At 37.3% G+C, this 27,408-nt stretch overlaps 1 protein-coding gene across 2 annotated transcripts in view; it reads left to right on the forward strand.

Moving 5' to 3' along the window:
- SCAMP1 (secretory carrier membrane protein 1) overlaps positions 1–27,408 on the forward strand; it is a 130,371-nt gene that overhangs the window by 7,899 nt on the left and 95,064 nt on the right. For both annotated transcript variants that reach the window (XM_049649707.1, XM_049649709.1), the window contains exon 2: positions 15,141–15,218. In XM_049649707.1, the coding sequence (XP_049505664.1) occupies positions 15,141–15,218 (78 nt within the window). The remainder of the gene's footprint in view (positions 1–15,140; positions 15,219–27,408) is intronic.

The raw sequence follows: 27,408 nt of genomic DNA on the forward strand, positions 1-27,408 counted from the left end.
AGTCTACAGAAGGCTAAAAGGACGTGTAGTTAAAGTCTTCTTAGTGGAGTGAATAAATTTGTTTTTGCTTCAGGAAAAAAAAGTTTAAGGCTAATTGCCAGAGTTTACATGAAGGTAGATTTTTGTCTTAACATGAAGATTTAAAAAAATCTGTTAGAATAGCCTGACAATGCTTTTTTGGTATGGAGTTCACCAGCACTTGAAGGAATTCAGGCAGAATTTGGATGAGTATCAGAGATGCTAAGGTAGAGATTTTTGTGTTGCAAGTTTTTTCTACTTTGAGACCCTGTAATTGTTAGATTTTTGTGCTTTTATGGACCATTTTGTGATGCATAAATTCTCTTCTGTTGTAATCTATTGATGTTGGGATTGAGTCTGATCATCTAAACTAGATAGGAGGCTTTGTATTTTAGGCAGCTGCTATGCTCTGAGCCTCAGGTTCTGCTCAGAGAGCAGCCCTAAGTGGTTGCTTACATATAGATGATCATGTCCTCTGCTTTGTGGCTGTTAAAATGCTGTCCTCAGTTGACTAATCTTAATTGAAGCTACCTGGCCCAAAGAAAGCCATTTTCTAGATGATCAGTAGCAGATAAGATTGCTTGATGCAAAATTTTGCTCCAACAGGAACAGTGATAGTTCAGTGATGTATGTTTCTCAGGAACATGCACAGAGAAAAAAATCATGAAGTCATGGTGGAATAACCATGGAAAGACATGAGGAAAGAGCCAAATTATCTTTAAAAAATTTTTTTTTTAAGTTTATTCATTTATTGAGAGACAGAGAATCCCAAGCAAGCTCTACAACAGCAGCGCTCAGCCCGATGTAGGGCTCAAACTCATGAACCATGAGATCATGACCTGAGCCAAAACCGAGAGTCAGATGCTTAACCCACTGAGCCACGCAGGCACCCCAAGAGCCAAATAACCTTAATCACAAAGCACTGGAGTAGTAATTGTCTAACTAGGGCTTCTGAGGGTCATTTTCTATAATTCCTGTTTCTTAATACAGTTGCTCTTGAACTTTAAGACATATAGCTACATTTTGAAGAATTCCAGTCTCTGAAACTTGGCATCCTTCTTTATGTGTGTTTAAAATAGCCTTTCCACCCCCAGCATTTGAGATGACTTGAGTCTTTTTCTTTCAACCAGAATTGCCAAAAGATAATTGGGAAGTAACATTTTCTTGGCAAAACCATGATAGAATTAAGCCTGTATTTAGATAAAGTACAGATCTAAATGATAGAATACAGGTCTACATGATTTAATTAAACCTGTATCTAGTTTTTGGTGATAGAGTAATGAAAATCCAAATACAAGGAGATGTCATTAAATCACAAAGGAGAAATTTTCCAACTTAAGATAGGTGAGGGAAATAAAAGATGATGTGTGGAGGTTGGTTGGATTTGACTGTACCAGATCTCCGTAGCACTTTTCTTCCGTTTCATTTGTTCCTACTGAGACAGCCTATACTGTCCAGTAGCTTTTGTCTTCACATTGTAGACAAGTGTTGGAGCCCCCTTCCTTGTGTAAGAACTGCCAGTAAGAATTGTGTATGAACTGTACACTACCTTGTGAATGAACCTGTATGAAGAGAGCAATCCAGTAATCTCTCTGGTATTTGGCTTTGGGTGCTTTTACGAGTTAGTAATGCCAGTTCATCATTTGATGGGAATTTGGGTAATTAGGGACCGTTTGACTGTTGTGAATAATGCTTCTGTAAACATTTGTGCACAAGTTTTTGTTTGAACACTAGTTTTAAATTCTTTCGAGTATTTACCAGAAGTGGGGTTGCTGGGTCATATAATAATTATGTGCAATCATTTAAGGAATCGCTAGACTGTTTTCCAAATTGGCTGCCCCATTTTATATTGGAACCAGTAGCATATGAGAGATTTGCTTTATCTCCATTCTTGTCAACACTTGTTATTATCTATTTATGATTCTAGCCATCCTAGTGGGTTTGGAGTATCTTAGTGTGGTTTTGATTTGCATTCCTCCGATGGCTGTATGGTGTCGAGCATATTTTTATGTGCTTTTTGGCCATTTGTGTATGTTTGGAGAAATATCTATTCAGGTCCTTTGCCTATTTTTGAATTGGGTTGTCTTTTTTTTATTGAATTACAAGTGCTTTTTATATATTCTGGATACAAGTCTTTTATCCAAGTACAATTGACCCTGGAAGAACATATGTTTGAATTACATGGGTTCCCTTACACGTGCATTTTCAATAAATATAGTATGCTACCATAAATGTTTTCCTGTTATGATTTTTGTAATAACGTTTTCTTTTCTCTAGCTTTAAGAATATAATATATAATGCATATAATGCACAAAATGTTTATCAGTTGACTATTACTAGTAGGGCTTCTGGGCAACAGTAGACTGTTAGTTTTTGGAGTCAAAAATTACATGCTTGGGGCTCCTAGGTGGCTCAGTCGGTTGAGCATCCGACTTCAGCCCAGGTCATGATCTCGCGGTCTGTGAGTTTGAGCCCCGCATCGGGCTCTGTGCTGACAGCTCGGAGCCTGGAGCCTGTTTCAGATTCTGTATCTCCCTCTCTGTCTGACCCTCCCCTCTTCATGCTCTCTCTCTGTCTCAAAAATAAATAAACATTAAAAAAAAAAAGTTATATGCTGATTTTCTATTGCCCTGGTGGCGGGGAGAGGGGGGCAGCCCCCCTAACTCCCAGTGGTGTTCACAGTCAACTCTATGTGATTTATAAATACTTTCTCCTTTTTGCCAGTTGTCTTTTTACTTTCTTGTTAATGTCCTTCAAAGCACAAAATTTAATAAATTTTTATTAAGTCCAAATTATCTTTATTTTGTATCTTTTGATATTAAATCTAAGAATCCTTTGCCAAATCAGAGGTAATGAAGCTTTGTCTGTATGTTTTCTTCTAAGGTGTTTATAGTTTTAGCTCTTACATTTAGGTTTGTGATTCATTTTGAGTTAATTTTTGTATATAGTGTGAGGTAAGATCGAACTCAGTTCTTTTGAATGTGGATATCCACTTGTTCCAATATCATTTGTTGAACAGACTGTTCTTTTCCCATGGAATGATCTTGGCACCCTCTTCAAAAATCTCTGTATTTTTTCTTAATCTTTGTTCTTGCAAAAGAAATATATTTTATCTAAAAAGCCCTTCTCTTTCATGCAAATGGCTCCCAAGCTGAGTATCCCTAGAGTATGTATATTAGCTTGCCTGGTTTCCATAATTGCCACGGCTAGTGTTGCAATTGCTTATGTCTGTGCTTGCATCAGTACATTTTTATAAAAATGTAATAATGGGTTTTATACTTGTTTTTAGAATGCAGTTATAAACACATTATCAATATGACTAACTTGATACTTTTCCTTAAAAGAAACTTCCATTTATTTTACAGATTATAGGTGAATTACTGAATATATTTTTGCAGATAAGCAAAAATATTAGAATCTCTTTAATAAAGCAATGCATGCATATGATAAAGTGCATTTTGTTTGAGTACTGGTGAGATCAAACTAGAAAGAAAGGATTTGGCATAGTTATACACTGATAACTTTGACTTGATAATAGAAGAAGAAATCAGACATTTAAATGCAAGTGATTTAGTATATATAGCTATTAAAAGTTTGTGCTTCACAAACACAGTCAAAACAGTGCATATTGTAGAGACAATGTATACAAAAATACTGGAAGTTTCCACTTTCTCCAAGTGGCAGAGTTGGATACAAGCTATTGGTAGTCGTTTTACTGATGGGAATCTTCCAGTGGTGGTTAGAATGCTCAGGTGGTGATTTGGAATACTGGAATACATATAGAAAGTGGTGAGATACGTATAGAAAGTGGTGAGAAATGAAAGTGGGAGGAAAAGAGCGTCAGGAATATTGGCCAGTGATGGCCAGGGGATGGTATTCTAGCACAGTTTTACCACCATTCGCAATTTTCCTGAAGGTGTTGATGCTTGTTGCAGGTTGATTAAGCCTGTCTTGTGGTTTTATTTATGGCCTAGCATGCTTAATTTTTGGCATCTCAAATAGTCATAAATTTTAGTGAATTGCTTACAAGTCATTGGCATATTGTAAAAATGCAAATTAACATATTCCCCAAGGTTAAAAGAAATGTATCACATATTTTTTTCTATCTGATTAAAAAAAATTTTTTTAATGGAAATGTTTGTATTTGAGTCTCAGGGGAACTTAATCACCATTTATCATGGAATTTATAAGAAAACGTTTTATGAACTGTATATATTACAGACAGGCATTTCTGTGCTCCTAGCCTGGTGGTAGGGAGGTAGGTTAGAGGAAGGACTAAATGCAGTTTGCAGAGGTTTGTCTGTAATTGTAGTGAGGAGTAGGTAAAAGGGTGGCTCTGGTATCAGGCTGTCTAGGTTTGCTTCTCTACCTCCTACGTGAGTGACCTTAGGCACATTACTGAATTTTTCTGCCATTAGTATTTGTTGTTTTTTTATATTTCTTAAAGGAATTTTTCTTTTGAATCAAGGCAAAGATGGGAAGCTCTTAAAATAACAGATAAAGGAAATAATGGTGCAAGATTATCTTTGGTTACAACATATGATTATTCTTTATTTTATCCCTAAATTGCCTATATTTTCTCAGACTCTAATTTTTATTAACTTTTAAAGTTTTTAGTGTTAACAGAAATAGTAACAAAAACAAAACATACAAATTACTGGTTGTCTTACAAAGCTTAGGGATTTTAGAAGCTGTTCTAGATCACATCTTGAACTGAGGGTAATAAGGAAAGCACATTGTATTTTTATGATGCAAGTTTTTTTAAATGTTGGAAGGTTGTGCCCTTGGTTGTTTAATATTGACAATTGTTGGAAAGGACATCTGGTATTTAAAAAAAACACATCAGAGTTTAATAGTTTTTAAATTTTATGATTACTTTTCAGACTCATGGGAAACTACCAGGAGATGAATCCTTGATGTCACCATTGGAATTCTGAACATCCCCCCCACCCCCAGCCCTGCCCCTCGCCCCAACCCCAGGAAATTGTTGTACAGAATTTCTGGATTTGGTGGTGCTTTGATTTTAAGTACTGACCTGGGGAGTTTAGCCACCAGGTTAACAAGAGTAGGATATTTCACCAGATTTTGTTTCACAAGAAAGTGTTCAAAGATACATTTACTCTCAGATAGAAAAACTCCTTTTAAAAGTTGACTGCTTAAGGGGTGCCTGGGTGGCTCAGTCGTTTAAGTGTCCGTCTTCGGTTCAGGTCATGCATGATCTCATGGCTGGTGAGTTCGAGCCCTGCGTGGGACTCTGTGCTTGCAGCTCAGAGCTTGGAGCCCTCTTTGGGTCTGTGTCTCCCTCTTTCTCTCTGCCCCTCCCTGGCTCATGCTCTCTCTCCTTCAAAAATAAACATTAAAAGGTGACTGCTTATAACATGAGAAAAAAACTAAGGCCTTCTAGAATTTGTTCATAGGTCTTTGGTTGTCACGTTTAGTGGTAATTGCTCTGGTAATTGCCGTATTTAATGTGTTAAGGGAGAATGACCGAAAACCCATTAATCTGGGTGGAGAACTGTGTATGATACAACAAACTTCTGCACAAAAATATCTTGACTGTTAAGTGAAAATGGAGGGATATTTATGTGGCAAGACTCTGCTGTTTTCTGATCCCTAGAGTATCAATTCAGTGGCTTTTTCATTAGGGGTCCAAGGTGATTGAACTTGCAGGTCAGTTGACAGACATATGACCAATTATTTTCCTGTTCTTCATTATTACCCTTTTTCCTTTTGTATCTCTAGGCTTAAGTGTGTTAATGTTGGGGAACATAGCTCTATTAGCTATCCAGTTTCTCAAATATCAGAAGAACTTTTGGTGATTCAGTATAATAAGAAACTCTGGTGTCATTATGGTCCCTGATAGCTAATATCCCTGCCCCATTCCTCCTTACTTCTTTTGTAACGAGTATTTCTCTCTAATGAGTGATGTGGTATTTAGATTTTGAAGACTTAGATATTTATGGCTGGTTGGCAACATTTCTTCTAAGAAATACTACATTGGATTATCTTTTTAAAAAACAGCTTTGATGGGGTGCCTGGGTGGCTCAGTCATTTAGCGTCTGACTTCGGCTCAGGTCATGATCTCACAGCTCCTGAGTTTGAGCCCTGCTCTGACAGCCCAGAGCCTAGAGCCTGCTTCAGATTCTGTGTCGACTTCCTTCTCTGCCTCCCCTGCTTGTGACAGATATGTGTTCTGTCTCAAAAATAAATAAACATTAAAAAAAAAAAGCTTTGAGATGTACAGTAATTCATAATACTGCACAGTTTACCAACTTAAAGTGTATAATATAGTGATTTTTAGTATATTTGCAGTTGTGCAGTCATCACTATCAATTTTAGAAACTTCCCATCACCCCAAAAAGAAACGCTATTAGCTGTCATTCTTCATTTAGCACTCATTCCCTATTTCCTCCCAACTCCTCTAGCCCTAGGCAGCCACTAATACGCTTTCTGGGCATTTCATACAAGTGGAATCATGCAATATGTAGTCTTTGATGATTGACACCTTTCACATAGTGTAATGTATTCAAGGTTCGTCCATACTATAGCATGTATCAGGACTTCATGTGGTTGTATTACCAAATAACAATTTTAATTCATGGATATACATTTTATTTGTATATCATTTGATAAAAAATGTGGGTTATTTCCACTTTTTGGCTCTTGGGAATAGTGCTGCTATGAATATTTGTGTACAGATTTTTGTGTGGACACATGCCTTCATTCCCTTGGATATATACCTAGGAGTGGAACTGTTAGGTCATTTATTAACTTCCACAATGGCTGTACCATTTTATATTCCCACCAGCAGATCAGTTTTTTTTTTTCCTACCCTTGCCAACACTTACCTGTCTTCTAGTTTGTAGCCATTCTAGTAGATGTGAAGTGGTATCTCATTAAATCTGCTAAGGTGTGATTGCTTCAGTTGTTGTAACACGCTAAGTACTGATCTGGGTTCATGAAATTAGTTTGGGAGTTGGTTTTAGGTTTGAGTAAGACTGTCATGACTTGTAACGATAATGAGAACCAGTTTTTAAAAGTCATGATTTATTGAATAATTCCTAGTAATTATTAAGCACTTCTTTCGATCTCTTATAAAAGATTTGCTAAATACATGTTTCAGAGTCTAGCTCAGATTTTTAATGGCTTCTTATAGTTCCTTTTGTTTTGTTTTAAATAATTGGGACATTTAGAAACTAGTAATTCTCTAGGTAAGTGAAATTCTCAGTATTTATTAAACTCATATGATTATAGTAGCTCTGAGACATATAAAGTAGGAAAAAATATATAACTCTATAAAGGTAGGGCCTCTCCTAGCCTCTAGCTTGGGACTTGTTTAATCAAGTTTCCTAGTCTAGTGTATAATATTGATTGGATTAAGCAGAGTTCTTGAAGAGTATTTTAATTAAGTTTTGCTGGAGCAATGCCATGTTTAATTCAGTCTTTTTCTTTAGAGGAGTTACTGTTTTAAACATAAATTTGTATTCTTTATTACATTTTCTTCTAAGAACTCAATCTTTGGGGTCAGATTTGAATTTGAATCCTACCATGTCACTTATTAGCTCTATGACTTTGGGCAAAAGACATTAAAGATTTGTGAGCTAGTATTCTCAGCAGTGAAAGAAAGGATACAGAAGTTAAGTCATAGGGTTGTTCTGAGAATTATATGACATAATTAAAGAGTGCACTATTGTGCTAAAATAGATGAATTCTCTTTCTTTCCTTGAATCTGTCTTTGCTTTAGCCTACCTAAGTTTCTCATAGACATGCCTGATAGAATTAAAAATGTGCATTTTCTTCTAAATGTTCTTAATATTCAAATTAGTGTGTTCTGCTATATCATGAAAAAAGGCATGAGGTAAGTGAAAAAATGTAGTAAAAGTCTATTACTATGTTATATGAAAACATTGAATTGGGAAGCTTTCTGATCTTTTGTCTTTTGTCATCTTTTGCAATTTTGAAAAACAGGAGAATTTTAGCTTTAAGTCTCAGTTTCCTATTTTCCCTTTGGCTGAAGCAATTGAATTTGCCCAAATGGATGAAAGTGAAATTATAAGCCAGTCTTGAATACATTGTTAGGCTTCAATCAGACCTGTCTAGTGGAAATAAAAATTGTGTCACATTGTAATTTAAAATTAGCTAGGGGTGCCTGGGTGGCTCATTTGGTTAAGCATCTGACTCTTGATTTCTGCTTGAGTCATGATCTCTCGGTTCATGGGATTGAGCCCCACATGGGGTTCTGTGCTGAAAGCATGCAGTCTGCTTGGGATTCTCTCTCTCTCTCTCTCTCTCTCTCACTCACTCACTCACTCAAAATAAATAAATAAACTTTAAAAAATTATCTAGTAGCCATATGGAAAAAACAGATGAAACTAATTTTAATATTTTATTTTACTCCTTATATACAAAATACCCTTTTAACACCATTACTATAAAAGTTATTAATGACCTATATTTATGTTGTTTTGTGATAAATCTTTGAAATCAGAAACATGCTGTGTTTTACACTTCCAGCATATTTTGCTTTGGATTAGTAAACATTTCAAGAGCCATGTATACTAGTAATCAATAAATGTTTATACTTAAAAAAACTTTCTCTTACACCAGATTTTATTTAAATTTAGTTAATGGCAGTAAACTGTATTTACATCGTTTTAATGGAACCCAAAATGACAGAGAACACTGATTCTACCTGTTCTCGTTTTAAATCACGGAGATGTGTCAGGTTACCTCAGGTAATGGGGCTTTATTGTAAGAATTTTTTGGGAGGGAAGGTAGCCCAACACAGTCCATCTTTGCAATTGTAATGAAATGGTCTCTGGGAGCTAAAAATGTGTTTCCTCAAATCGCCCCCCTGCCCTTCACCTCTCACCCATTAAGCAGTTAAGTCATTTTCATGTGAAATCAGTATTTATAAAACAGATACAATTGTGCTGTACTGGTTCAAGTGAAGGTTAGGGGACTGATCTCTGCTAACTTCTTTGCCCTCTTGTGCTTCTCTCATTCTTTTCTGAGGATCTTCTTGACAGTGAAAACTCCTGTAACACCAAATCATTCCTCACCAACCAGAATAGCAGTAACTCTGTTGGCCCTCTTTTTGCTTTGGTGACACATTAGCAACCTTGGTAATTGTCTTTCCCCTCATATTTTGTACCTGCTGCTCCCTTTTCTGGTCATCTTCTTATTAGCTTCTGTTTGTCTTTCTGCCATGACTAGTGTCAGCCTCTTCTGCTTGTAATTACCAATCATAATGTCTCCTCTTCAAGTAGCTCAAGATATAAGATCTAATTGATTAGCATTATCCAATATAGAGTCACTTCTGTTGGGGTCTACCAGACTTCTTCATGTCAATTCTAAAAATTGTCACAGAGGCCAATTCCTCATCCTTTAACACATAGTGAAGATAACAGGGTCACTTGACACAAAGGTTGGGCAAAGAATGTCTGGTTGCTTTCCTCAGAAGACAGCTGTAGGTGTTTTTTGGCCTATTTGTTATATATGATTTGCTATGCATTCTTAATATCTCCGTTAATCATAAACAGAAAGCTTGTTTCTTCCTTAATTATTGGTAGTGGTAATGATAACAATCTTAGCTATCAGTATTTTCCATGTACAGGAACAGTATTAAACATTTTATATATAGTAGTTCATGAGCTACAGATATGTTTTACTGATGAAGGAACTGAGTCACATTGAAATATGAATCGCCTTGTTGAAAGTTTATAGCTTTTCATTAGCGGAACTCGGATTTGAATACAGGCAGTCAGCTTTCCAGATGGTAAAGACTTAAAAATATATAGCCTAACATTTCAGAGCTGCGACTGATCAGGACAATCATGTATCAAAAATTTCCCCTATTTTACAGATAAGAAAATTGGCAGTTTAGGTGTCTTGCATAAGTTCACAGAGTCTAGTCATTGCCAGGAGTTTCTAAATCCTAGACAAGTACTCTGTTACAGAACAAGTACCTAAGATACGTGAGATTTTGAACGTTAATCTTGAAACTCAAACCTGTTAAGTGTTAGCAGATATAATAAGTGGATACATAATATATGGTTATACACAGTCATCCATGTAGGCTATTTTCATGTTAGACTATTTAGCTTGAGAATGGTACAAAGAATAAGCAGGATACTGAGGTTGATTCTCAAGAATCTAGCTGAAGGTGAACGTACTTTCTGCCACATTAGAATCTTCCTGAGAGGTTATGTGTGGAGTGATGGAGAACTGCCCAATTTAATGCATAGTGGATGAAATCATTTGAAATATAATGAAGGTACACTACCTTAGAGGATTTGGTAAAGAAATCTGAATTAAAGATATAAAAAAGCTAATTATGCTAGTTTTGAAATCTTAGTTATTCTCGTTGAAAAACATTTTTATAATGCATCTTGATTTTTAATGAAATATAGCTATGAAGTTAAATGGTGTGTGGAGGGTTTAGTAGAATAGCCTTGGCTTAACTAAATTTATGTAATTTAATATTTATGGATAGTCAGATCCAAATAGGATATTTAAATTCTAAAGAATGTCTACACTTCTTGGAAGTTAATAAAACATAGAAGTGTAGTATATTATTTTAAGTCAGTAAAAGGAGGCTCTCTCAGATTGTTTTGCTTGTTAGAAATGCAAATTCTCAGACACTATCTGAGACATCAAGGTACATTTAGAATGGGGTTCAGTAATCTGGGTTTTAACAAGCCCTCCAGGTGATTCCAGTCTGTACTGAGTTTGACAACCACTGCAGTAGAGGCAACCAAGTTAGCACTTGAAACAGTTTGATTTTGTTGTGTTGAAAAGAAAGCACATTTTCCTGCCAAAGGTTTGGAATCATTAATAAACAATGAACTCAACCTGTGTCTTTCTTGATAAAGTTGTGGGTGTGGTAAATTTTATTTTTAGCATATATTTTCTCTCAGATATACACTAAATGCCCTTCAGGAAGTTTCTTGACCTTTTTCAAAGTCATAGCTTCTTTCTCTGAGAAATCGAATAGTACCATCCATCAGGGAGGATCATAACAAGGATTGGAAGTAGTAAGTGCTAGACATGTAGAGGCTTTAAAAGATTATTCATTATTAAAACTTCAGCTCTGTTGTTTTCTTCTAGTTCAGAGACTACAACTTCTGTAACACTATCTACGTTTATTAAAACTAATTTGAAAGGTTAATTAAGAATTCAGAGTTAATAGTTCTTTAGCTTCCTAAATCTTGGCAAATCTGGTACATGTTCTACTGCTTTGTCACCTAATCCTTAATGTTAAGGAGAAATTCCAGACCAACTAGAAGTGCTCAGTTAACTTGACACAATGATTTTGTTAAACTGCCAATTAACTCAGCCTGGATTTAATCTCTTCTAGAATCTAGAAGAAAACCAAGTACATTTTCACTATTGGAGTTAAAAGTAGAAAATTGGAAGAATGATTTCATTCGTCTCTTTGGAGCTAAGTTATACCTTATGTAGGATTTGTGAATTTTAGGACCCTTGATAATTGGCTATGTGTATTTAGAAAATGGGGACTCATTGGACTCCTTGTACCTCTAGCATTGAAAGAATGACATTGATGGCATGAATGTTGGCTAAACAGGATCTATCTTTCTGACTCTATACTTCCCCTGTTTTTTTTTTTTTTTTTTAATTATGTAATATTTCCTGGTTCCAAAGTAAAAACTGTAAAACGAGGTACATTCAGCAAAGTCTGGCTTCCAAGCCTATGGTCTCTTATCACTCTTATCTTCATCTGCTGATAATCATTCATATTAGTAGCTTTTGGCTTCTTCATCTTACTAAGAAATTTTATTTACTGGGGCACCTGAGTGGTTCAGTTAGTTGAATGTCTGACTTCAGCTTGGGTCATGATCTCCCAATTTGTGAGTTCGAGCTCCACATTGGGCTGGCTACTGTCCATGCAGAGCCTGCTTTGGATCCTCTGTCTCCCTCTCTCTCTGCCCTTCCCCTGCTTGTACTCTCTTTTTTTCTCAAAAATACAAATAAGCATTTAAATAAGTAAAATTTTACTTACTTGTTTTTTATGTAAAAAAAGTTTTTTTTAAGTTTAATTTACTTAAGTAATCTCCACCCAACATGGCGCTCATACTCAATGACACAGAGATGAAGAGTTGCATGCTCTTCCGACTGAGCCAGCCAGGTGCCCTGGTTTTTTCATCTTGTTCAAAATTTAAGTAAACACATACACATTAATTTTTGTCTTGAAATATGAGGTAACATCTTAGTGTTACATGTTAATTTTTTTCTTTCAATAAGAGGCAACATTTTAGTTATATTGTTTTGCACTTTTTCATTCATTCCATAGCAGCATATAGATTTCCTTGTACCATTATACAGCTGTGTAATACTTAACTGCATAGTACTTTATCATGTCCGTGTCCCGTAGTTGATTCAACTTTATTCTATTGGTAGACATTTAGGTTGCTTCTGGTCTTTTGCTATTACAAATAGTATTTTGCCCTTTGGAATAAATTGCTAGAAGTGAGATCATGGGTCAGAGTAAAAATGTAGATGTAATTTTGCTAGCTATTGCCAACTGTCCTTCCATTAGAGGTTGTAACAATTTCTGTACCCATTAATAATATATGAGAATTCTTATTTTCTTACACCTTTGTCATTAGAGTATGTCAGACTTGTAGATTTTTTCTACTCTGATAGGTGAAAAATGATTAGGTCAGGGTAGTTTTAATTAGTATTTTTCTTAGGAGTGAGATCAAATATTTTTTCACTTAAATTTTTGAACCAGCTTCATATTTATGCACATTTTTTTTTCAGAAAGTGTTTCTTGGTTATTACTGTTGACTCTATCCTGAAGCATTACTCTTTAAAATTTTTTTAAAATTCATTTTCTTTATTTTGGAGAGGCAGAGAGACAGAGTGTGAGTGGGGGAGGGGCGGAGAGAGAGGGAGACAGAATCTGAAGCAGACTCCTTCAGATGTCCTTCAGACAGCTCAGAAGCTGTCATTACAGAGCCCGATGCGGGGCCTGAACTCATGAACTGTGAGATCATGATGTGAGCTGAAGTCAGACGCTCAACCGACTGAGCCACCCAGGCGCCCCTTGAAGCATTAGTCTTTAGATTTTTTTTTCTCTTTGGGGGTTGTAATAATCACTCAAACAGTATTACCAGGCACATATGATTAAATTAAAAAACACCTATTTGTGGTTTTTGTATGCAAAGAAGTGACAGTCTAATTTGGGAAAAGGGAATTGTATGAAGATCATCATGATTCAGTGAAATAAATGATGATGGAGATGAATACCAAGCTCTGAGAAAGCACTAAGCGTATGTTGTACTGACTTGGGTATCAGGGATTTTATTAGTTAGCATGTGAAGTGTTTTTTTGAGTCTTTAAGGAAGAGGAGAATGCTAGGGTGACCCAACCTGGAAGAGTATTTCAACCACAGGAAGCAATGCCAAGGAAGAGTATGTTGTGGAGAATTCCCAGGTCACCTGGTTTTGTGGGTAGGGATGAGGGGAATGCATCGAGACTGCATCTGGACCATAAGGATTTGCTAAGTCTCCACTTGTTGACCCTAAACCCCTTTTTTTCAAAAAAAATTTTTTTTTACTTTTTTAAGTAATCCTTACACCCAATGTGGGGCTCATACTCAGAACCCTGAGATCAAAAGTTGCTTGCTGCGCTGACTGAACCAGCCACTCACCCTCCTAAACCCTCTTCTGAATTAAGGTAACCACAGCAGTGCCAAACTGAAAATTTTGATTAAAATATTCATGTTTCTTTTTTCTCACTTTTTTCCCTGAAGCACACACTCTTTTTTGATAATCTTCCTGCTTCTCACATTTTTGAGTAAACTTGGGAGGACAACCCTGGGAAATAGAGTGATTTCATCCCCTCCTTCCTTTTTTATTGTTGAACAAGCATAGTTTTTTTATTTTTTGTCTGTGCCACACTTTTAATTTATCCTTACCACTTTTTGCCAAGTTCAAGGCTCCTTATGCAATATCTTGTTTGATTTGGTAGGGAGTGAAGGACCTGGCAAGAGGAAGGTCCTTCAGAGAGAATAGATGAGTCTGGCTGGAAAGGTAGTTCGGGACTAGGTTAGATGGTCAGAAGTCTTTTATCTCATTTTGAGGAATTTATCTTTTGTCTTGGTGGAGAGCCTTTAAAGAATCTGAAATGGATTAGGAATAGAGGAGGGGAATGACAAGATCAGCTTTTCCTTTTTGAGAGGTAACTTTGATGACTGTGTTGAGAAAGATGGATTGGAAAAAGTACAGTATAGACAAGAGAGCAGTGGTTCCCCAACCAGTGGCAAGTAGCATCATCTGGGAACTTGTTAGAAATACAGATTCTCAGGCCCCTTCTCAGAACTCTAGAGGTCGGTTGCAGCAATCTGTTTTGATTCTGATGCATGCCAAAGTTTGGAATTAGGGATGTAAAGGCCAATGAGGCTGTATTACAGTTTGCAAATGCCTTTCACATTAATTATGCAGTTGGTTTTTGTTGAGATGTTTATTATGTTTGTATCTTAAATTCACAAGAGAAGTAGATTAACTAATATTTTGGGACTTATTTGGAAGCCTAACATGAAAAGATTTGAAAAGTTGGGATAGTGTGGTGATGTATTACATTTGGAAAAGGAGAAACAGGACAAAGTAAACTATAGTCAAGTGAAAATACTGGAGCAGAATAAGACATGTAAATGGTGCTTAATCTGGAATGCTATAGATGTTGCCTGTACATGACATTGACTTGTAATGTGGTACTTATATCTGCAGTAGGGAAAACTGATGGAAGATAACTTTAAAAATATGGGAACTGTGGAACCTAAAGGAAGGGATGGTGGGTTTACCCAAGGTTTGCTAAGGTGCTCTTGTGCAGTCACCTCCACATAGCTATTTTCATTCTTTATATAATAGCCAGCACCTGATTTGCATCTAACCCAGTTTTTTCATTGAGAGTGTGAGGGCTGAGGGTATAAATTTCAACCTTGTTGGGATGAGAGTGAGGAAATGTGATAATCTTTTTATTTTCCTGTTAGCTTCACTGGGTGACCAGAAATACAGATGGAACAAATGCTTTGTAAATATCAAAATTGTGCCTTAAAGGATAAGTAATCTTTTATTCTCCTTTGAATTTTATTCCAGGACCCATCAGTTACACAAGTGACAAGAAATGTTCCACCAGGACTTGATGAATATAATCCATTCTCGGATTCTAGAACAGTAAGACTGTCTTAATTGGACTACTTTTGAATGTTAAAATTGAAATTAAATAGGAATTATATTTCAATTATGATTTCTAGTTGATTGGTTAAACTTGTGTAAAATAAACTGTTTGTATTTTATTTATAATTTAGAAAGTTAAAAATCTTTCTAAACAGGAAGAAATATCAGTAATGGTCCTAGTGGAATACTACAAATTTTCTTTTATGTTCTGCATTGCTGATGATCCCTCTAATAAGTAAATCTTATGACAGTACTTTAAATAGGAGAGAGAAGTGTTCCTTGGTATAAATGTTGTCTTCATGGTAATGTAGGGGTGATGTTTTCTTATAAAATAAAAAAAATCTACTCTCTGGTAGACTAGAATTATCTGGAACTTTACTGGGCTTAGGAACATGTTTTTCTCCTCAAAATTTAGTCTTGATTTTTGTAGGGGTATGAAAAAGAATCCATAATAAACAGGAGTTCTCCACCCTGGATGCATATGAGAAGCACCTGGGGAGGTTTATTACACTTTTTATTAGGGCCCTACACTCTTACAGTTAGGGCACTTGTGTTTTTTGTTGTAGCTGTTGTGGTGATTTTATTCTGAACCAGTTTTGAGAACTATTGAGGTAGGTTTTGTTGGGAATTCTTCCCCAGAATTTCTCTGGCAGATAATTTGTTTCCTGTATTTTGAGTCTTTAGTTTAATTCTGACACTCAAGAGGTCTCTTGTTTTAGACACTGTTGACTTTTGAAATGTTAGTCATCCTGTTGAAGATCTTGCAATTCTTCAGTTGTATGCTTGGATTTACATATAAATATAATGATTCTTACTTGATCATCTCTTCCTGATGTGTGTTTCCATAGTCTGCAGAATAATTGCAGAAGATATTGCAGGTTTTACTTAGAAATATGTTTAAGATTGGGGTGCCTGGGTGGGTCAGTCGGTTAAGTGTCTGACTTGGGCTCAGGTCATGATCTCTCAGTCTGTAAGTTTGAGCCCCGTGTTGTGCTGTGTACTGACAGCTCAGAGCCTGGAGCCTGCTTCAGATTCTATGTCTCTGTCTCTCTTTGTCTGTGCTCCTCCCCTGCTCGTGCTCTGTCTCTCTCAAAAATGAATAAACATTAAAAAAAAAAATTAAGAAAAAGAAATACATTCAAGATGTATTATATTAACATTTTAGTTCTAGGAAGAGCTTTGTACAAAGTAAAAGCATTAAAATAAGAATGAACTTTCATGTTCCACTTTATTTCAAAGCTCTCATTTAACATTGCTTATGTGCAGCAACTGCAGTCCAGCCTGGGATTACTAAAGTGTTCACTGGGCGAGTAAATTTCAGATTGAAGCATTTGAGACAGCCAGTAAGTTGACCAGTTTGGACATGTAAAAATGGCAATTTAAAATGATTCAACCCTATAGTAAATTAGTGCTGTGAATGTATGTGCATTTGGTTGTAGTTGAAAGAGAAGAAGAGAGGTGGTATATTTTATTCCACCATATGTAGTCTTTTTAATATGATTTCTGGGGGGTGGAAATGGGAACAAGACTTGTTAAAATATGCTGGTAAAGAATGAAAAGAAGTTTTCATACAATTTTTTGGAAGATTTTACTAGCAAGAAATATATTAAGCTTTTTAAAAGTAGCAGCTTTAGGGGTGCCTGGGTGGCTCAGTCGGTTGAGCATCCGACTTCAGCTCAGGTCATGATCTCATGGTCTGTGGGTTCGAGCCCCACGACGGGCTCTGCTGACAGCTCAGATCCTGGAGCCCGCTTCCGATTCTGTGTCTCCCTCTGTCTCTGCCCCTCCCCTGTTCATGCTCTGTCTCTCTCTGTCTCAAAAATAAATATTTTTAAAAAATTAAAAAATAAATAAAAGTAGCAGCTTTAGATTATTCCTATCAGTGGTATTCGTACTCTTTACCAAGTTGCCTACTTTGTGCCATGTGTGTTACCTATATTACTGAATTCCTATAACATTCAAAATGGCTATTTTAAATTTCCATTTTACTGATAAGGAATGTGAGACCCAGGTCATCCAGATAGTAAGTGGCAGAACTGGCTTAACTAACTCAACTGTTTTCCATACAGCTTTTGCCCTTTCCATTTTGCTAGTTCTGTCTTTAGAGATAGATGGAAGGATAGAAGGTACAGTACTGGTCTCTGAAAAATTTCTCACCTAATTGGAATTTAAAACAGTTACATGAAGATATATCCAGAAAAAATAAAACATAAACGTGTAAATTATAATTTGAAATGTAGAGTTTTCACAGTGAAGGAAAGGTTTTCTTAAAGAGAATAGTCTCAGGGAGAGCTAGGCAACACTGCCTATTTAAAATATAAGCCTATTTAAAATGGAACACTTCTCAGCGGCACCTGGGTGACTCAGTGGGTTGAGCATCCAACTCTTGATTTTGGCTCAAGTCATGAGCCCAGGGTTGTGGGATCAGCCCTGTATTGGGCTCACTGCTGGGGCTGGAGCCTGCTTGAGATTCTCTCTCACTCTGTCTCTCTAGCTTCCTCCCTCCCTCTCCCCTACTTACGCTTTGTCTATCTCTAAAAAAAAAAAAAAAAAAAAGAAAGAAAAAGGAAATACTTCTCATGGTAACTAACTAGAATTTAAATACAAATTTGAAAAATAAAAAAATAAAGGTAAGTCCCACTTAAAAAAAAAAAAACTCTTAGATTTGATGAGCAGTGATAAAGTGTCAGAAACAGGGAAAATTATTAGGTAAATTCTTATTATTATTTTTTTTTATTTATTTATTTTTCAACGTTTTTTATTTATTTTGGGGACAGAGAGAGACAGAGCATGAATGGGGGAGGGGCAGAGAGAGAGGGAGACACAGAATCGGAAACAGGCTCCAGGCTCCGAGCCATCAGCCCAGAGCCTGACGCGGGGCTCGAACTCACGGACCGCGAGATCGTGACCTGGCTGAAGTCGGACGCTTAACCGACTGCGCCACCCAGGCGCCCCTAGGTAAATTATTTTAACGTGCATTTCCACTGAATTTTTACATGGTTGGAAACATTGTTGAAATAATGAAAAAATTAAAAATTCCTTGTTTTTCTGTAAGTACAGTATCAGAAACTTTTTTTTTTAAATGGTTGTGACTATTTTCCAAAACAGATTAGATGTATTTGGATAATTGATTTAAGTGATATGTTAGAACTCGGTCCAGATACTCTTTTGTTAATTGGTAGTATTTATATTTATTTTGTTAAAAATTTGTGAGAATGAAGCTTCTAAATTGTTGCCTAAGGGTGTGGTGAATTAAATGAGGTCAAGAGAGAAGATCCATTAGCAGAATGAATGTGTAACCTATAAGATTTAGAAAGTCTTGATTTTTTGTTTGGGGGAAAATTTTTTTTTAAACATTTATTCATTTTTGAGAGAGAGAGAGAGAGACAGAGTGTGAGCAGGAGAGGGGCAGAGAGATAGGGAGACACGCGATGTGAGGCAGGCTCCAGGCTCTGAGTGGTCAGTACAGAGCCTGACATGGGGGCTGGGAGGGGCTGGAACTCAGGGATCCCAAGATCTTGACCTGAGCCTAAGTCCAATGCTTAATCACCTGAGCCACCCAGGTGCCCCTGTTTTTTGTTTTTTAATTATGTTTCTTTTTATATTTAGTTTTGTGTTTGAATGGAAACTAAGGTATTTAATGAAGGCAACAATTAAATATTTTAACAATAATTTACATATTCACTTTATATTATAAATTCAGAGAAAGCAATTGTCCCAAGACACATTACAATACTGACAGGGCCAGTATGCTGGCAGTAGGATAGAAGGCTATTGAGCACTTGAAATTTGGCTAGTCTGAATTGAAATGTGCTATAAAAATGAGATAGAAAATAATTTTTTGTTTGAACTCAAAATGTATTTTCCTACTGAAAATGATGTTGAACTTGGTGGGGTAGGTTCCCTGGCCTACCTTCTAAAAACTTAATGCATAAAATACTAGAAAAATTGGCTCATCATTGAGAACTGGTATGCCTTTATGGGGAGTGCTTTCCTTTTAAATAAGGTAATGGTTCAAAATGCCTACTGCAGCTTGATTCTCACTGGTTTCAACAGCTGGTAATGACATTGATGGCTTTAAATAGAATTTCTTCTGGTAGGTATTGAAGTACAGGAATTAGGGACACCTGTGTGTGTGTGGGGGGGCAAGTGTGGTGCTACTGATAGAAATCCTTGGTCACATATCTCAGGGCCTAGTTTACTGTCTTCTTTTTTTTTCCTTCGGGGATAGATTGCTTCGTTTCCTTTCTGTTTTGCTAGTTGTTGCCATATATGACTTCTGTTACATAAAACAGCAAGATCTGTACCTTCTGGCAGAAGGAAGAACCAAGAGAAGAAAATTCTAAGTACGGGCATGCCTACATTTTTTCTTAAAGGTTATCTTAAAAAAATTTTTTTTTAATGTTTATTTTTTAGAGAGAGAGGGAGAGAGCAAGTGAGTGGGGAGGGGCAGAAAGAGAGGGAGACACAGAATTTGAAGCAGGTTCCAGGCTGTGAGCTGTCAGCACAGAGCCCGACATGGGCTGGAACTCACGAACTGCAAGATCATGACCTGAGCTGAAGTCAGATGCTTAACTAACTGAGCCACCCAGGCGCCTCTCTTTTTTTTTTTTTGGTTTTGAAGTAAGTTCTATGCCAATGTGGGCTTGAACTCATCATGGCCCAGACATGAAGAGTCGCATGCTCTACTGACTGAGGCAGCCAGGCATCCCTGGCATGCCTACATTTTTGAGCATAAGGAAGATGGATAATTGGTTTATGTAATAACTCCCTCTGTGGTAATTCTGGACAGTGGGTAGACTGAGACTCTTAACACTTGGATTCTAAACTAGGCCTTACCACTAATTGGTGACTTTAGGCAACCACTTAACTTCTTTGGACAGCTTTTTTTTTTTTTTTTTTTAACGTGTAACAGTGGAAGTAGATGGGAAGATGTTGAGATAAATAGCTTCTAATACTAGTTTCTCTTTTGAAAATGGATGAAACTTCTGGCTCAGGAACTAACTGAATATAATTGTACACCGTAGTTTACCTATCTTTAATACTGCAGAAGCATTTTCTATACTGTAATAATTGTATTTTCTCTTGCTGTATGTTTCTTTTCACATCTTTTCCTTTCTCCTTTGCTTCTCATTGTCTTGTCTTTCTTGCAGCTCATTACCTGTCTCTTGCGGAACCAATCTTCTTTGTTTCTATTCTCATTTAATGATAACTATTGCTTTGTATCCTCAGTGTCATTGGCTAGAAATATTTGCATTCTCTTTGGCTCAAATAACGTCTTTTCTTATTGCTATTTGCCAAATCCAGTCACTTACATCTCCAGGAGATAGTACCTGTCTCTTCTTTTCATTCCTACTAAACTGTCCTAATTCAAGTACTCATGTGAAATAATACAGTGGCCTATCTACTTACCTGTCTCCAGTTTCTCTCCTCTCAGCTTAAATCCCACATTTAGTCCTTATAATCGTTCCCTTGTCTTCCCTTCTCTACCTTACTTTGACATAATCTCTTGGCTAAAACCCAAGTGTTGGTTAAATCCAATTCTCGCTGCTACTTTCTGCCCCTCCCCTAGCAGCTAAATATGACTGGAGAAAGCACCCCATAGGGTCTCATTTTCCGTTACTGACCAGCTCTAAATGGCACTGAATATTCTAGTCATATAACTGTCCACTCTTATCTTCCTGTCTTGTCATCCCTTTTTTTTTTTTTAAAGTTTATTTATTTTTGATAAAGGAAGACAGAGAGAGAGAGAGAGAGAGAGAGAGAGAATCCCAAGCAGACTTTGTGCTGACAGAATCATCTTGGTTGGGGCTTGAACTCCTCAATTGTGAGATCATGACCTGAGCTGAAATCAAGACCCGGACACTTAACCGACTGAGCCACCCAGGCATCCCTCTTTCCTCCTTCTTAAAATCTATTCCCCATGCCCACTCTTAGGTGATGACCTTGCTTATTTCACTGAGAAAATCGAAGCAGTCAGTGGAGAACATCCATAGACCCCCACCACCGCATCTACCTACCTACGAGCATTTATACCCATATACGCTGCCTGCCTGTTACTTACAGATGAGGTAGCTATTTGTGCTTCTGTTTGATTCCATTCCTTCTACTTGTGTGCTGGATTCCATGCACTCTCACTTTAGAACTTTGCTAAAATGTCCTCTCTTACATTGTTAGTTTTTTCCTTCTGGATCATTCATATCTTCATAAAAACGTGTTTTCTCCCATCTGGGAAAAAGACATATATTTATTTACTTGAACAGCTTTATTGAGATATAATTAATATGCCCATTTAAAATACATAATTAACTTTTCTGGTGTAGTCATAGTTGAAAACCATGATCAGATTCTAATTTCAGAATATTTTTGTTCTACCGCCAAAAGTCGGATGCTTCAGCATTCACTTCACATAGCACTTTCCTCTCTAGCCCCAGGCAACTTCTAATTTACTGTCACTATATATTTGCCTTTTCTGGACATTTCATATAAACAGAATCATGCAGCATGTGGTCTTCTGTGACTTGTTTCTTTTACTTAGCATAATATTTTCAAGGTTCAACTACGTTGGTGTCATGTATCATCAGTACTTTATTCCCCTTTCCTTTTTTGATTTTTATACCACATTTTATTTAGCCATTCATGAGTTGATGGGCAGTTAGGTTGTTCCCAATGTTTGCCTGCTGCGAACTTTTTTTGTGTACTACTTTTTGTGTGGTTGTATGTTTTCCTTCCTTTTGTGTATATATCTAGGAGTGGAATTGTAGGGTCATATGGTAACAATGTGTTTAACATATTGAGGAGCTGCCAACTTGTTTGCCAAAGTGGCTGTACCATTTACATTCTCATCTGTAATGTGTGAGGGTTCCAGTTTCTCCACATCCTTGCCAACGCTGGTTATTGTGACTTTTTGCTTGTAGCCATCCTAGTGGATATGAAGTAATCTCTCCTTGTGATTTTAATTTGTGTTTCCCTGATGGCTAATGATGTGCACGTATTTTTTTCATGTGTTGATTGACTATTTGTGTATTTTCTTTGGAGAAATGTCTAGATTTTTTTCCTGTATTTAAATGGGTTGTCTTTTTAATATCAAATTGTGAGAGTTTGTGAAATAGTCTGGATATAAGTCCCTTACCAAATGTGATTTACAAATATTTTCTCTCATTCTGTGGGATGTCTTTTTGCTTTATTGATAGTGTTCTTTGCATAGAAGTTTTAAATTTTTTTAAAATTAAAAAAACTTAAATGTTTTATTTATTTTTGGGAGAGTGTGAGCAGGTTGGGGGGCAGACAGAAGATCCAAAGTGGACTCCGCAATGACAGCAGCAAGCCGAATGCTGGGCTCGAACTCACAAACCGTGAGATCATGACCCAACCCAAAATCGGTGACTTAACCAGCTGAGCCACCCAGGTGCCCCAGAAGTTTTTTTATTTTTTTTTTATTTTATAATGTTTATTCATTTTTGAGAAAGAGAGAGACAGAGTGCGAGCAGGGGAGGAGCAGAGAGAGAGAGAGAGACACAGAATCTGAAGCAGGCTCCAGGCTCTGAGCTGTCAGCACGGAGCTGGCTGCGGGGCTCGAAGTCGACCGTGAGATCATGACCTGAGCTGACATCGGATGTTCAACCGACCGAGCCACCCAGGTGCCCCACAGGTGCCCCAGAAGTTTTAAATTTTGATGCCACATTTGTCTATTTTTTTTTTCCTTTGGTTGTTTTTGGTGTCCTAAGAAACCGTCATCGAAGTTACGGTCCTAAATAATTACTGCTATGTTTTCTTCTAGGAATTGTATCATTTTATTTTATTTATTTTTATTTAATTAATTTATTTTTTTTTTAGTTTACATACAAGTTAGTTAGCATATAGTGCAACAGTGATTTCAGGAGTAGATTTCTTTAATGCTCCTTACGCATTTAGCCCATCCCCCCCTCCCACAACCCCTCCAGTAACACTGTGTTTGTTCTCCATGTTTGAGAGTCTCTTATGTTTTGTCCCCCTCTCTGTTTTTATATTATTTTTGCTTTCCTTCTCTTATGTTCACCTGTTTTGTATAAGAATTGTGTCATTTTAAGTGCTTACATTTAGGTTTATGATTGGTTTTGAATAGTTTTTGTGTATGCTCTGATGTAGTTTTCCAACCCCATTATTTTCCATTGGATATCCACTTGTTCCAGCACTGTTTGTTGAAAAAACTATTCTTTTCTATTGGCTTGTCTTGGCACTCAGTTTGAAAATCAGTTGATAATAAATGTAGGGGCTTATTTTTGGATTCTATTCTGATCTCTGTGGCTGTCCTTATTCCAGTAGCACACTGTCTTCGTTACTGTAACTCTGTAACAAAACTTTACCTTAATTTCATTTCCCTGTCTAGTCTATTTATGGCATCTCCTTCCTTGCAAAACTTTCTCTGCTCCCCATTGCCGCAAAAGTCCTGTGAAGAATTTGTGTACTTGTTTTATTTTCTCCATCCTTTCTCCTGAAAGATACTTCAACGAGGGTTTTGCTTCTAACACTCCACCAAAAGGCACTTGTCAGAGTAGCCAGTGACTTCCACATTGGTAATCCAGTGGTAAATTTTCAGTCTTTTTTTTTTTTTTAATGTTTATTTATTTTGAGATTGGAAGAGAGAGAGAAAGCAAGCCGAGGAACAGAGAGAGAGAGAGAGAGAGAGAGAGAGAGAGAGAGAGAGAGAGATGGAGGGAGAAAATCCCAAGCAGGACCCGTGCTGTCAGCACAGAGCCTGACATGGGGCTCGAACTCACAAACTGCGAGATCATGACCTGAGCCAAAATCAAGAGTCAGACGCTCAACTGACTGAGCCACCCAGGCGCCCCTAAATTTTCAGTCTTAACCTTAATCATCAACGCTGATAGTTGATCACTATCTCATTCTTAGGAAATTTTTTTCATTTGGCTGTCAGAGCAGTTGAATTTTTCCTTGTCGGTCTTCTTTGATGGTTTCTCTTCTTCCTTGCTGCTTCACCTGCATTATTGGAGGGCACCTGGAATTAGGCTTTGTGTCTCTCTTCATCTGTGCTCATTCAGGTGGTGATTTCATCCAGTTTTATAGGTTTAAGTACTGGCTCCATGCTGATGACTCCCAAATTTACATCTCCAGTGCAAACTTCTCTTCTGAAAACTAGATTCATATATTTAGCTGCCTACTAGACATGTCTACCTGAATGTCTTAGAAGTTGCAGATTTAGAGGGATGAAAACTGAACTGAGTCCTTTAGATGTAAACCTGCTAATTATCAGTCTTTCTCCTCTCTGTCCTATTAGTTGCTTAGACCAAAACTTTGGTGGTATTTCACTATTTGCATTTCCTTCTATCTCCCATCATTCTGTCAGGAAATCCTGTTGGTTCTCCCTTAATGATTTGTCCAGATCTGATCCCTTTTCTTCACAGCCACCACCTGGCTTGAGCTATGATCATCCTTTGCCTGGATTACTGCAGTGCTGTTTTCCTAACTATTGTCTCTCCTTCCAGTTTTGCCATGTCTCAGTTCATTTTCAACTCAGCAGTCAGAATGATACCTTAAAGTTGATCATTTCAGTCTCCTATTAAGAACTCTTGGGGCGCCTGAGTGGCGCAGTCGGTTAAGCGTCCGACTTCAGCCAGGTCACGATCTCGCGGTCCGTGAGTTCGAGCCCCGCGTCGGGCTCTGGCCTGATGGCTCGGAGCCTGGAGCCTGTTTCCGATTCTGTGTCTCCCTCTCTCTCTGCCCCTCCCCCGTTCATGCTCTGTCTCTCTCTGTCCCAAAAATAAATAAAAAACGTTGAAAAAAAAAATTTTTAAAAGAACTCTTTCCTAGCTTTTAATTTTCTTTGGAATAAAACCAAAAGTCCTTAAAGTAGCCTACAGTCTGGTTCCTGACACCTCTCTCTTCTTTATCTCCTCACACTCTTTCCCTTATGTATTCCTATATCCAGCACACTGGTCTTTGTCATGTAGGCCAGGTATTCTGCTCACTTTGTGTTCGCTATGCCTTCTGTGTGAGATGGTCTTCCCCCAGATACCTGCAAGGTTGACTTCTTAACTTTCATTAATTGTTTACTCACAGGTCGCTTCCCTGACCACCTTTGTAAAATTAAATCTCCACTCAACCTTTATTCGTGACACCTTTACCCTGTTTTTTGTTGTTCTTGTTCCATAAAATTTACTGCTGAGATACTTAATAATGTGTTTATTATGTATATTGTTTACCTTGCATTGCTAGCATGTAAACTCCAGGAGAGTAGGGATGTTTATCTATTTTATTCATTAATGTATCTTAAGTGTCTGTAACTATTGGACATTGTAGTTGATCAGTAAATATTTGATCAATGTATATATAGATATGTATGGCCACACCTCTCTTCTTTTAGGTAACTTTATCTGCTTTGAAACTCTCATCTTTGTATATTCCTTCCTTCCTTCTTATTGAGGATCTCTTCCCCCAAGTATTCAAATCTTTAAATGCCTTGTTTTAAAATGTTATCTATTATGATAAAATTATTTCTATTTGTCCCGAGTCTGACATGAATGTGTATAATTTTCACCACTGTTTTTAACAAGAAACTCTGTGTTAAATTTTTTGTTGATGTTTTTAATTTAATTTTGAGACAGGGAGGGCACGAGTGGGGGAAGGGCAGAGAAAGAGGGAGACACAGAATCCGAAGCAGGCTCCAGGCTCGGAGCTGTCAGCACAGAGTCTGACGTGGGGCCCGAACCCATGAACTGTGACATCATGACCTGAGCCAAAGTTGGATGCTTAGGCTCACTGAGCATCCTGACTGAGCCCCCTAGGCATCCCAAGAGAATCTGTGTTAAGTATAACCACAGTCAGTTCTTGTCTTCTCAGAGACTGAAAAAGTCAATGGAAGCCGCAAAAGTTGTAGGTTTCTTTTGGCAATGTCTTAACCTTTGTTGCCTTAGAGAAGAGTTTTCAAATTTCAGGATGTCTAAAACTCACGTTGAGGAGCTTGTTTAAAAATGCAAATCTTTCTCATCCCCCTGAGTTTTTGAATCTATGTGTCTACAGCAGAGCCAGAGTCTCCATTTTCAGTAAGTACCAGGGGTTTCTGATGCAGGGGATCTATAAAGATATTAAGAACTATTGCTTTAGGAGCACCTGGGTGGCTCAGTTGGTTAAGTGTCTGCCTTTGGCTCAGGTCATGATCTCGAAGTTCATAAGTTTGAGCCCCACATCAGGCTCTCAGCTGTCAGTGCAGAACCTGCTTCGCATTCTCTGTCCCTATCTCTCTTTGCCCCTCCCTTGCTTGTCCGCGTACGCTCTCTCTCTCTCTCTCTCTCTCTCTTGCTTCCTCTCAAAAATAAATAAACATAAAAAAAAATGCCATTGCTTTAGACCTTGAGTAAACTTAGGAACTTTACTGGCTCACAGGTGGAGAGAAAGAGCAGGAAAAAACAAAGGTGTTTAGAATGTGTTTAGAATGTGGAAGAAAACCAGAAAGGCTAACATATGTTTATTTGTGCATGAGAAAGAGAAGTCATGTACCAATGCCTTGAAGGGAAGGGGTGGGAGAGAGAGAGAGAGAGAGAGAGAGAGAGAGAGAGAGAGAGAATGCCAAGCAGGCTCTGAAGGGTCAGCACAGAGCCCAATGTGGGGCTTCAGCCCACGAACCATGAGATCGGGACCTGAGGCAAGATCAAGAGTTGGAGGTTGAGCCGACTGAACCATCCAGGTGCCCTGACTATTAATAATTATTAATTATTAATATATATGATAAAATTTTAATAATTATAGTTCTTAATAATGGAGTGCCTTTGTAATTTTTATTCCAGAGAGCTCATTATGTTATAGAATAATTTCTCCGCCATTGAATTGCCATCATTGTTATAATGTTCTTAATGCTATTGAGCTAAAATATATTTTCCTATAATTTTTATCTGTTGGTTCCAGTTGAGTTCTCTAGAGCCACACACAGCAGGCAAATAGGACAATATGAACGGATCTTGGGGGCATTATGCTATGTGAGATAAGTCGGGCAGAGAAAGACAAATACTGTGTTATCTCCCTTATATGTGGAAACTTTAACAAAAGTAAAAACAGTCTTAAAGAAAAGGAGAACAGATAAGTGGATGCCAGAGGTGGAAGGTGGGAAGTGGGTGAGATGGGTGAAGAGAGTCAGAAGGTACAAATGTCCAGTTATTTATAAATAAGTCATGATGATATAATGTATAGCACG

This window comes from Panthera uncia, assembly GCF_023721935.1.
Source record: "Panthera uncia isolate 11264 chromosome A1 unlocalized genomic scaffold, Puncia_PCG_1.0 HiC_scaffold_17, whole genome shotgun sequence".
Classification (NCBI taxonomy): Eukaryota; Metazoa; Chordata; class Mammalia; order Carnivora; family Felidae; genus Panthera; species Panthera uncia.